At 36.8% G+C, this 12870-nt stretch overlaps 1 protein-coding gene across 2 annotated transcripts in view; it reads left to right on the top strand.

The window, feature by feature from the left end:
• inpp5b (inositol polyphosphate-5-phosphatase B) overlaps window positions 1-12870 on the top strand; it is a 22855-nt gene that overhangs the window by 1801 nt on the left and 8184 nt on the right. Inside the window, exons 3-11 of one of the 2 annotated variants that reach the window (XM_024267212.2) lie at window positions 228-325; window positions 436-465; window positions 554-664; window positions 1402-1527; window positions 6730-6820; window positions 7515-7670; window positions 9448-9549; window positions 9820-9934; window positions 10425-10541. In XM_024267212.2, coding sequence (XP_024122980.1) covers window positions 228-325; window positions 436-465; window positions 554-664; window positions 1402-1527; window positions 6730-6820; window positions 7515-7670; window positions 9448-9549; window positions 9820-9934; window positions 10425-10541 — 946 coding nt within the window. Of the gene's footprint in view, window positions 1-227; window positions 326-435; window positions 466-553; window positions 665-1401; window positions 1528-2757; window positions 2911-6729; window positions 6821-7514; window positions 7671-9447; window positions 9550-9819; window positions 9935-10424; window positions 10542-12870 lie in introns of those variants that run through there. The other variant, XM_024267213.1, reaches the window with a different exon arrangement.

Raw genomic sequence — 12870 nt, forward strand, 5'->3', positions numbered from 1 at the left:
GTTTTTTGCTTTTTTTTCCAGATCAGAATGACGTGAACTTGGTTATAAACTGCACCCAATTTTTTATGTATTTTTTCTGATTGTTAATTTGATTACAGACAGGCATCGGCTAACCTTTTGAATACTAGAGTATGCCACAGTGTTGTTCCTTTGCAGAATATTACTAAAGAGTTAATTTGACCTTGGATGGAGAAAGACATGTTGTAATTATGTCGTGAATTTTCCAGAATCTTCATTTACACTCATCGAAGAATGGCCATCACTGCTGACGATGTTTCACTGGAGGACATTCTCCCCATTTCACTTGATTTTTCTGTTGTTGAAGGTAAACATCATTTGATCTAATTCTTAAAAAAAAGCATATTTCCAAGAAATAATGTTGCATTTAAAAATGACATTTTTTTAACATGAAATTTATCACTGATTTCTTTATAGTTTCTTCTCCAGAGCAGCTGTTTGTTGTGGGTGAGTTGCAATTAGTCATAATATGATTGGCAGCTTCTTTGCCACATAAAGATAAACATTGGCTTATCATTGTTGGATCCTATTCTAGGCACAGATACCCGGGTGAGAGTAACCTACAAGCACAAAGAGATGGAGCTCAAACTTCCTTTTGGGTCCCACTCGCGCCTCTTTCTCTCTGAAGTCAACAAAGCATGGAGTGGTGGGTTGAAAGTTTTATCAGGTCATATTTGAAGCTACCTTAAAGTCCCAATCTGATCATCGATAGCGTTTCTAGTGGTCTTTTAATTATGATTATTAGCCAGAATCTAAAAACGTATTGTTTTCTAGAACATAGTTTCTGCAGAGCGGCAGTAGTTCATTAGAAATTTGCTTGGAACCTCAATTTTATTCTTAATTTTCTTTAGTCATAATATATAAAAAATGAAAAGTGCTTATTCGAATTGATTCACTTGCACAGAATATATCTCAATGTTACTGCAGGTGAGTGTGATTCAGTCAAGTTTACTTAACTTGAGTTAGTCATACAAACTGATAGCATCTTGTGGTGTAAAGAGAACGAGAGCAGGCGGATGGAAAAAGCTGCAGCCTTGGCCACACGTTGAGTCTTTTATCTCTCAAATCAACCATTTGCAAAAGCATTATGTGGCAACTGTTCACATAAAACTTGTAATTTCCTGTTCAGTAATCATCTTAAGCTGACCAACTTTTTTTCTTGTTCTCCTGAAACAAACGTGAGTAATAGACACACCTTAAAGACAGTTTACTGTCAAGGATGTGTCACATTCACCACTGGCTCACAATTTTCACAATGACCGTAACACACTACAGTGGTTTTGTGACCGTCCATGTTAAACTGTCTGTAGGCCACTGTAATGAGAAAAGAAAAAAAGTTGATCTGCATTAAATACTCTTTTTCTCTCCCTATTTTTTGTCCAGATGTTTGTAGGTCCCCCATGCAGGAGCTTAAGTTTGACTGGATCAGCAAATATCAAAAAGGTCAGAAAGACGTCCCCACACCCCTGGATACTGACCTCACCAAGTACAACCTGCACCAAGAAGGAGGTTTGATATTTTTAGCTATTTGTAGACGTTCAAAGACATTCACTTTTCATTTAAAGACCCACTCCAATGAATTTTATTTTTTATTTTTTAACACGTTGTTGCAGCAATTTCCTGATTATGGTGGAAGTAAGACTTGGATTAAAACTCAGTGTATTAGTTTTTTTGTTTTTTTAGTTCAAATTGTTGTTGGAAAAAAATGCAATTTGAAAGACTTGCAGTTAGGTAAAATCTACAAGCTCCCTGGTCCGCTTAATTCTGATGCATCCACCTGCAGACAAATAGCTCCATTTACGTTTTTATTTTCTTTGTCTGAGCTGACATTTCTTTCCATTTCAGTTGCTCCGATATTGTTAGGTTGGGGAGAGAGTGTAAACAAAGGGATGATGGGAGTTCAAAGCAGGGTTACTCTGCACCATTGACTGTATAATCACTGGACATATCAACCCCTCCCCTCTTGTGTTCCAAATACCCGCTGGTTCCAAGAAGGTCAAAATCCCATAGACTACTATTGAAAAATAGACAGTTTTATGGAGGTAATGCATTTTCTATGGATGACATTAACACCTTGGTATGTCCAGCAAAATAATATATGTCAATGCTTCACACCAACAACTCATGGGTGGATTTCTGATTAACTTCTGCGGCTCTGCAGAAACTATGTCGAAGAGTTTTTTTTTCATTTTTATCTTGCCTAAAAATGACATAATCATGAGGAAAAACCTCTAAGAATGCTTTTAAAATATATTAGATCATTATTGATGTGGGTCTTTAAGGAAAATGTCACTGTTGTTTGAGGTGTGACGATTGCTTCATAAAGTTGTGCAGTTTTGACAAAGACCTCTTCCTTTGAATATTATTGGTTTATCCTGCACATTTGCTGCACTTTAATTGACATCAAGACTGAAAATTACCAGTACTAGTGCCAAGACTTGTCCAGAGGCAAAATATGCAAGTTGATCACAAGAACAAGCTTGTGTTTTTTGTTTCTATTCATGTCTCTTATGTCATGCAAATAACACCATGTTTGTAACTGGAGCCATGGGGTGTATGCAAAACTCAACTAAAATGCATTAGCTAACTTGGGTGGTTAGTGTAACTTTAAAGATTTTTTACTATTATTGTGTAGTTTTACATTTTACTTTTCGTCTTGAAATGCACAGGCGTTATCTTGGCATGCAGAGTGATAAAGCAAATAGAAAAAGGTCATTTCCTGTGATATTCTCTGCTGCAGCTTGTCATTCTGACTGCAGCAGCAGCAGGTTTCTGCCGTAAACTCCTCCTACAAGTTAGCATGGGCAGGTCTGAAGTGTGCCGGACCTTGATCTTCTGCCCAGAATGCGTGGAATCGATACAAGGAGATGTCTAGGGTGATGAAAGTCTCTGGTATGAAAAAAATATCCTTCTATAGGTCCGTTTCGTCAACTTAAAGACGATAAATAGACGAAGACTGACCGCCGGTTAGCTTAAATTAGCTAGCTTCTTAAGCTAATGCTAACGTGTTGTAAAATTCAAATGGGCTAAATTTAGCTAGATTAGCTTAAGTGCGTTTCGAAAAAACGCTTCGACGGGATGTTTTATTTATTTATTAAATATAAGACTATGCACTTAAGAATGTGTCGTATATATTTTACAGTTAACAATGAAATGAAGAACCAAACGATGCCGCTAGTCAGACACTTGTTCTACCATGTTTTTAGCGTAATTTTAAGCACTCAGTCAGGAGACGCGTTTTATTTTGTAATTTTTGCTTCATTTTTTATTTTGTTTTTATCGTTTATTGGTACAGTCTGTTAAGCTAACTTCATAACTTTAATGTTTAGTTTTAACTTTCTTCCCCCGCGTTTTCTTTGCGACAAGACGACTTATTTTCGCTTTAATTCTTTTTATGCTAAAACCAGTAAAATCAAGTTAAATTCAAACCGGATTCAATGCATCTACTAGATGAGAATAGTTTGGCCAATGAATGGCTCGTTCAAGAAAATGAATGTTACTCGTCTGCACACATAGGTGGGGATTACACATGGGGGGAAGTTGTGTAATGGTGAACCTTGTGCAGTTCTGTGTAAGAGAGCTGTTAGTGTTTTAAAAGCAAAGAGCGAGACACCAGATAAAAAGGGATTGACTTGTATGTTGAGTGCTGACTAATCGCAGTTAAAGTCACACAAGAATTGCAGTTGTTCAGACCTTATCATGCTGTCTTCCCAGCATTAAAGCTGGTGGGAAAATAGCACAGTTTGTGCTCTAACGTAATGTCCTGAAAGAGCAGCTCAAACAGCAGCTACAGGTGTTTTCAGGGTTTTACGGAGCAGAGTCTTCATTTTATAAGAGCATTTGGTGTTGACACTAAAATTAATCTTTTGATTTATTAGGAAACCTGAAGTATTGTTTGTTTATTTATTTTTGTTTACATTTTTGGGCTACCAACAACAAACCACCTCTTTTTTGTTCACCTTCATTCATCCTTGTTCATCTTTTCTTTGTCGTCTACCTAAACCACGAGGACCTAGTTTCACATCTTTTTGTGGAAACGTGCTCTCTGTCTGCTGTAACATTCTGGGTTTTTTGATTCGTGCCAGTTTTGCTTGATATGATCTCAGTTGAGTCAAAATCTGATGACTATGAATGAAATTATTAAGCGTAAAAACAAAACTCCAACCCTCTGAGAATCTTTTTCATAACGTCTTCTGGTGCTTTTTTTACCCTCTAAATTCAAAACAAATTACACATCTAACATTATTGAGACTTTACAACATGTTTATCTTTTATTTATTAAGAATTTTGTCAAAAAACTTTTCTCTCATGGCTTCTAGTTTTTATCTTCTTCCCTGTTTTTTGTCACAAAAGTAATTTAACTATTGAGAAGTCCTTTCTGATCATTCTAATAAATGGAATATCCTGTTTAGCTTAATAAATATTTGAGACAGAGGTGTATGCTTTGGATATGATGCACACATTATGGCAAAATTATAATGCTACCGTCTGCCAAAGTACCGTCAAGTAGCTGTGGCATTTTACAGTCATGCTGGAGGTCATTGTCACTGTAACATGATGTTTATGGTGGTACTTTGTGGTAGCAAATATGTGTGTTGACTTACTTTGCAGTTTGTGATAGTTCAAAACAAACTAACTTGAGCCATTATCCTGTGATGTAGGTCAGGTGTGATTTGAAGGTAAAACTTTTTGGATTGGATTTGAATTTTCTGCTTGGAGGAACTTGGCTTTCTGTTTTGCTGGAGCCAGCTGTGTTCGCTGCCAAGCTGCAGGAGACAGGGCCCATGCTGTCTCATGCCTTCAAATCCAGCTACTTAGAATGCAATAACTGTAAGCGGCTGGAAAAGTCGGCCCGTCTTTACAAAGCAACAACTGAGTCTGGATTTATAATTGCTAGAGTTACTTTATTTCCCAAATTTAGCATAAAATTCTAGTATTTGAGGGCTAAGGCTTTGGTTTTCTAAAATAAATTATAGGTGCAGATGCTGCCAAAGTGATATGACATGCCTGACATGACATGTCTGTGTCTAGTGTGAAGGATATTTAATAGATTTTGCTAATAAGTAAAATCCTCGTCATATTTAACCTCAATACTTTGTAATTTTAAAGAAGCAAAAGGAGCTACTGTATTTAGTGACACAAAAACCTTTTACTTTATACTTTTTTAATAGTACTTTAAACATCTACTTTTGACCATCAATTTATTTATAGATGCATGTCTTTTATGACTGACTACTTGCTTAATTTCCTGTTTTCTTAAGTTTCCTCATTCATTGCTTAGCAATGATTCCCTTGAATTGCTTTAAAGCAAAGATTTCTCAGCTTTTAAAAGAAAGATGCACATGGCAATCTCGACCAGAATATACCACTCTTGATTGACATTAATTATTGTCAACAGTTCATTTTAACTGTATTTTATTGTAATCGTATTTTATTTCTACTGTTATTGTTTTAACTGTATTTTATTTTCTAGTGTTGATGCTTTTTGATCTTTTGTTCAAGTTTGCTCAAGTGATCTAAAACAATATTTTTGTCAAATTTTCATCAGCTCCACTCCTGCACTTCCAATTAAATCCTAACGTTGTGTTTACATCAGGGTTTTTCCTTTCTTAAAATAAGGTGGTAGTGGTGTCTCATCGCGGCCTTAGACTCGTGTACCTTAACTTTTGTTCTCCTGAGCAAATATTACAAATTGACAATTTTAGCAGGTATATTTACAGAAATAAAGGACAAATTAGTATTATTTTATTTCCAGTTTAGTTCTTTATTTTCTTTATTTTCCTCTTAGTAAATAACACCTCATTAAAAATGTACTGAACATGGGATTGTGCTCCAAACATCTCCACATTACTACTCAGCTACTCACTTGCACAGAGAACAACCTGTAGCAGAGAACTGACACGCCAACGTTTCATCTTATAAAACCTTTACAGGCACTCTTGGTAGTCAAAAACCTCTTGGTTACGACCATCAAATGCAACTTTACAACAGACATTCAGTTTAATGTGACTACGCTCCACCTGCAGGTTTTTTTCTCTTCCCTTTTTGAAAAAAAAAAAAAAAGTTGCTTATCTTATGACTTTCCATACCTGTAAAACTAATACATTTGACTAACATGACTGGTTGATTTATCTATCTACGTGTAGCTAGATGTACATGGTTATAGAAGAAAAAATGGGTGTCTGAATTATCCACGAGGAATGTTTGATACGTGCGTGGAGATGTCTTATTTCTCCGTGGAGTTTTGACTAATAAACAATACGCTAATTTGAAAACAGCGCCATTCGCCCTTACTGGTGAATGTGTGTAACTGCAGTTACATGTGATGAAAGATCGCGGCACTTGATCACGTGTTTGATAAAACGGCAGGCGCTCGTGGTTCTTGTAAATTAGGTTCTCTATGCAGGAAAAACCCTGGTTTACATAGTATTAGGAAGTTTTATGATGCCAACATGTTGAAGAAATGTTCATTTTAGCTGTTTTGTTGAGTTGGTATTATATTAGGAGAAGACTAATGATTGAACTTATTTTTATGCAGAATTTGGGTTTTACTCGGATTTCAAATGTCTGTTTTTATGTTGCTCAAAAGACAAGTGATAGTTGTTGCTTCGACAACAATTTTGCCTGCATATTGTCTGTTAGGTTGCTGAATTGTGCTGCAGTTTTTAATGCTTTTTTTAAAAATAACTTTTCCTGCTCTTTTTCAAACAGAAAAACCGTCAGACAAAAAGGGAACCTTGGAAAAGGACAAAACAAACAACGGTGGCTCAGAGAAATTCAGAGCGAGCTCCACCCAGGAGAGGTGCTGCATTTTTATTTATTTTTTTTGCTTTTCTTGTTGTTGGTTGCGACACTCAAACCATGCTCCACACTTGTTGCATAGTAACAGAAGTCCCAGAAGAAAAATGAAAGTACTTTTACCCTTCAAAGGTGGAGCTGTTCCATTGACAATTCGTTTTACTTCCTATTTGTGTGACAGAACTGTCCCATAAATCTACACTGCCTTCCCTTTATTGCTATTCTGTATAACTGTATATTGCAACATGTGAAAATCAGCCTTTATTGTGCAGCAACAGGTGCACTCCCACCTTCTGACATGAGCTAACAGGGGAATCACAGTTCTGCTCACAGGTTACATCATTCTGTAATTCATTTCAAAGCCAACAGTGCTCTTCTGTCGTTTATTATGAGTCAGTGACGACACATTCCCATCCTCAGTCGTGCCTTATTTTCTTAAAAATAGTTGCTTTTATGCCTTAGAGATGTTTGTTTTATATTGTCCACAATACAAAAAGAACATTTGTAGAAAAGGGTTTGTTTGTTGTTTTATTGACTTCAGTACAGATTTTATGTAGAGTTGGGGCCTAAAACTAACTGAGCAGACAGTGTGTGAGTGCAAGCGTGCAATGTCAGATCAGTTAAGCGGTTAAACACAAAGTTTCTGTGGGCTGCTCAGTTGTTGATGCTGATACTTTCCTTATCTCGTGCTTCTCCAGTCGAGAGGACCGGAATGACCTGGTGCGCTCGTCCAGCCACACCGCCGAAAATAAAGCACAGATTCTGGCCATGCCGCAGTTTGGCCTGCGCGACAACCTCATCAAGTGCGAGCTGCTGAAAAGCGAGGATGTGTACACCTTTCTGGAGAACTTCAGGTGGGATCTAAAGATCTAAATGTATATTCTGATCACTATAGTGTCCTGGATTATCAATGGGTCTGCCTAATTTACTTTAAAGTTTATTTAAATCTAAGTGATGCTCAAACACAAAATCTTTAAACAATTTTTCAACCGTTTTTCAACAATTACAATGATCACTTAAACAATTAAAAAATTGAAATAAATCAAAGAACACAAACACTGGGTTAAACAAAGGGTTAAACATAAACATGGTTTTGCATAACAGTACACAAGTTATTTTCAACCACAAAATATTGAAACTTTTGTTTTTTTTCTCTCTGGTTTTTCAAATCTTTAAATAGTAAATATAATCATGATATTTTTAGTTTGATTCATCATATGGCAAACAAATCAGTGATATAGATTTAAAAATATCCTACTAAGACGTACAGTATGATCATGCACAGTAACAGTGTTTAAATTTTAGATTTACTATTTTTAGCAATGACTCAACAGCTGTGAGTTTGCTGCTATTTATCATTTTTAATAGCTCACTTATGCCAGTTTTTATGATAAAACATGATTTTTTTGGCACAAAATATAGATTTTGTGGTTTATATATTTAAATATAGCGATAGGCTTGTTACTTTTGAATGATTTATGGATCTAACTGGTCACCTGGAAACGTAAGGCAATTATTTATTTTAGAGAATATAAGAAAGTTCAATTTCTTGCATAACTAGACATTTAATTCCCACTCCAAATATATTTTTCTATTATTAAAGCATTCCTAGACTAGTTTTTTCCTAGTCTGTAGCACAGATGTCAGTTGTTTCGAACCTTTTCAAACTGCAGGTTTTCATCTGCTCCTGATCCACAGCGATTTGAATAACCAAATACATTTTTTATGTGAAATGATTTTAATAATGTCCTCTATCATGAGAAAAATGCTACAAAATCGTGTTAAAACACAATTTTCATTGGAGTGGGTCCTTAAATGTAACTATTCGAAAGAAAAAAATCTTGCATTCATCCATCGTCTGTATTTTAGACGACGTGGACTCTGATCGTGAAATGATGAAGTCAATTGAAAGTCACATTTGATCTTTTTAATTTGAGGAAGTTGGGTTCCACAGAGCAGCTCTCTGTGGAGATGTAAATGAAGCGGGTTTGATGCTGCTAAACGTTTCACAACAGACTGCCGCTTCAGCATGACTGTTAATGTTGCACATTTGTTCATACTGTAACAAATGTGCAAGAAGTACACAGTGTTCTTGTACTTACTGGAGTAAGAAAAACTTGCTTTTGATGCAACTGCATTTTATATTTACAGTTTCTATCCGTCTAATTGACGTCTTCTTTTCTTTAAGAGCCTTCATTGGTCGTTAGATGAAATGGCTTTTGGCTTGTTTGGTTTGGATGAGTGAATAATTCAATGAGCGCTTGCATGAATGTTTCCACAACAGTTTTGTACCAGCGATCCAACGAATGTCCGCAAGAATGTTTGCACGAAAGTGTCACTAACACTTAACTTGTTGTTTCTAATGCCCTGCATTATAATAATGTGACCTGTTGTTGTGAAACCCTGCCAACAACAATGCCTCAACAATGTCATGTCAGCTCTTTTTTTTTTTGCTTTGGCAGACAGAAGCTAAGTGTGAAAACATCTAATAGTTGTTGGATTTTTGAGTCTTTTAAATTGCAAATAGTTGTTAAAAATAAAAAATTAATCTTACATATTTTTTTTAGCTGTCTAGTGAAGCAGAATTGACAATTTTTCTGAAAACGTGAACATATCTTGTTGTGTTCTCAGTTTTTTTCTCGGTACATACAACGTGAACGGGCAGACGCCGAAGGAAAGCCTCCGCCCTTGGCTGAGCTGCACCCTCCATCCTCCTGACATTTACTGTGTGGGGTAAGTGGCGTCCACCCCGCTGATGGAGAGTTCCTCCACTACCTGCTTTATGCCATGACAAAGACCGGCATTTCCTGCACCGCCCGCTCCTGCAGATGTGTGCAGTTTTAGGTCAAGGTTTTTCTTTGTCGTGCATGTTCACTATCCTGTTTCAATTTCAGTTTGAGCTTTCATGTTATGAAAAGTACAAAAATAAATTAAAAAAAGAGGCTTCAGCAGTTTCTGAAGGAAGTTTAATTTGAACTCAAAGTGTTGCTGTTTGTCCGTTAGTTTCCAGGAGCTGGACCTCAGCAAAGAGGCTTTCTTCTTCAATGACACCCCCAAAGAGCCGGAGTGGACAAAGGCCGTGTCCGAGGGTTTGCACCCAGATGCCAAGTATGCTTTAGTAAGGAGGCCTCCTTTTATCTTTGTGTACCCAAAATAATAGCCACTAATGTGCTGTCAGTCAAACCTCCTATTTTGACAAATTTTCTGTTTCTTCTTGTTAGTCAGCCTTGTCTCCTTCCCTTTTCTCACAGTGCTGACTGTGTCTTATTAGCTTCCTCATCGGTTTGTCTCGCTGCTTTATTTAAGTCGTCTTCTGAATTTGCTCGATGCGAGTCTCTGTGTGCGAGCCCCTTTAATGACGTCTCATTTCTTCTGCACTTGACTGATCAGCTACTGGCAGTGAGCAACTCAGCCAGTTGGAAAAATAAATGGAAGGACATTAATATCCAAACGTCCGTTTGTGTGGGATTGATGGGAAGCCTTTACAAAATGTAGCTTATTTTTATCCAAGGTTAAAAATAGAATACTGCTTTATTTTGTCGAAGTAAAACAGGAAGCTTTAAACCTTAAATGTATTTATAAATGCTTGTTACCTTTTGTTACTTTAGGTGAAACTGGTGCGTCTGGTGGGCATCATGCTGATTTTCTATGTAAAGAAGGAGCATGCGGAGTTCATCTCGGATGTGGAGGCTGAGACGGTGGGCACAGGCATCATGGGAAGAATGGTGAGGAATGTTTATGCATTTGTAACTCATCTCATACTGTTGAACTGCGTTCATGGACGCGATTCAGGGGCGTCCATTTTCAATGTTAATTCAGTTTGTGTTAAGACATCCTTCCAGAGTTCAAATATCTAAACCAGGGTTCCTATATGTTTCTTTACGTTAAATTTACTAAATAGAAAAACAGTTGCTGTCTTAAAAAGTGTTAATTAGAGGGAGATGTTAAGCAAATATTAGAGATAATATTTATTAAATAATTTAATAAAACTTAAGTAGTTAATGCCACAGGACTAGGTAAAAACAATTAAACGAGGGTTGTGTAGAAAACTGTTAATGTAAATGTGTATGTATTTTTGTTTATATGTATTTATGTAAAAGATAATTTTCATTTTCCTTTTTAGATGGATATGATTTAATTTTGTTGATTTAGCAAAAGGGGCAAATAATATAAGTTTTCTTCTTTCTGCTCCTTTTCATTTATTAACTGTTTTATGTTTATTTAGTGTTATTTCAATGATAACTGGCCGACCTCACTTAACGGGGGAGCACATTCCAGAGCTTGGGACCAGCAACTGAAAAGGCTCCGTCTCCCCTGGTCACAAGCCCAGTCCTGGGAAACAATAACAACATTTGATCTTCAGATCTTAGGACTCGGTGCAGATGATAAAAATGTTAAAGTTCAGAAAGATATTGAGGGGCCAGACCATGCAGACATTTAAAAACCAAAAGTAAAATCTTAAAAACAATCCTAAAAGACAGTGAAGAGAGCGTAAAATGTTGGAGATGTGCTCACATCGTCTAGTCCCCGTTAGTGCCTGCCTGGCGGGCAGCTGAATTTTGGACCAGCTGGAGACGGCGAAGCAGAAACTGGTCAATGCCAGTGTACAAGGAGTTGTAGTAGCTTAGTCTGGAAAAGATTAATGCATGGATCACTTGTTCCAAATTAAAGGTATTTGTAGGCCAAATATTTTTTTCTTTTTTCCCCTTACATCAAACTGTCTGTTTTCCTAGGGAAAAATTATAAACTTTAAAAAAACAGCATAAGCAGATTAATCCCTCAGATCTCCATGTTCTCCAGTGGTGAGTTGCTGATAGTGGAAGACCAAGTCTTTGAGGAGCTGATCTGTTTTTTCTATCAATAATGATCTGCTCTGTTCTAGAGGTTCTCTAAGTTTGTTGTGGAGGAGATTCTACATGAAATTATTTTCCTTCTGACTGTAAATTCTTCCTTTGTATTATCAATTTCCAGAGTCTCTCTCTGTCTTTCTCTCATACTTGATTCATGACCGACCGCTCTGCAACCCCACATGCTCAGTGCAAGCCGCCCCTAACCTGCCGTGTGCGCGCCTGTGACGGGGTGACCGTTCACGCGCATCTTGAAGAGAAATTAGTCAGAGAAGACATAAGAGAGCACAACTCACAGAAAAAGTCGGAAGGGAAACGGTCACGTCGTCATCCATGACTGTTGTCAAGGTAGATTGGTCAAAGTTGCAGTGAAGTTGTAGTGAAAATAAAAAGTTACAGGGTGAGGAACAGATCGCGAGGTTTGCTTGGATTTGCGTTAAGAGTTGCGATCGCAACACTGGGATATCCTGGAGGGCCTGAATAGAAGAAGATTCTCCTCCCTGCCGTTACCTGTGACTGATTGTGAGAGACTTGCGTAATAGCGCGCGGCCAGCGTATAAACACACACACACACACACACACACACACAAAGGCACGCCTGCATTGAAAGCTGTCAAATTGATTTTTTAAAATTTTTGTATGGATGAAAATCTTGACGAGTTTGAATTTATTTATCGATTCTCGAAGAATTGTTACATCCTTAATCAAAACTGTATCTTATATTGTTGTATGTGGTCTTTGCTGTGATACTTTAGCGTGCTTCATTTTATTTATAAAACCAGTGGTTGGCATTTAGCGTATTAGTGCATAATCATTGGTTCAGCATCTGTCTTTTTCCATCATTTGATTAAAAAAAAAATCAGGGCTGAAAAATCTTATTTTTGACAAATGAAATGGAGAACTTTCAACAGCAACATTTTTAAGGCTCAAATATAAAAAAAAATCAAGATTTTTTTTTTAAAGACTTTTTAAGATATTTACAAATTCATATAGTCATTGCTTTAAAGAATTTTTAAAACCTAGTGGGAACTCTGTTAACTTTAGCAAAGAAGTTGAGTCATGTCAACCAATCAGGAACTCCGCTTTGGTCCACAACATGTTGATGATGTAATTAGCTGGTAGAGTCCAAAACCAGCATGGAGGATGAGCTGTTGTTGCCGTTTGTTCTCCTCCTGAACTTTGATATTTTTGTTATTTGCATCGAGAA

This window comes from Oryzias melastigma, linkage group LG16 (genome assembly GCF_002922805.2).
Source record: "Oryzias melastigma strain HK-1 linkage group LG16, ASM292280v2, whole genome shotgun sequence".
Lineage (NCBI taxonomy): Eukaryota > Metazoa > Chordata > Actinopteri > Beloniformes > Adrianichthyidae > Oryzias > Oryzias melastigma.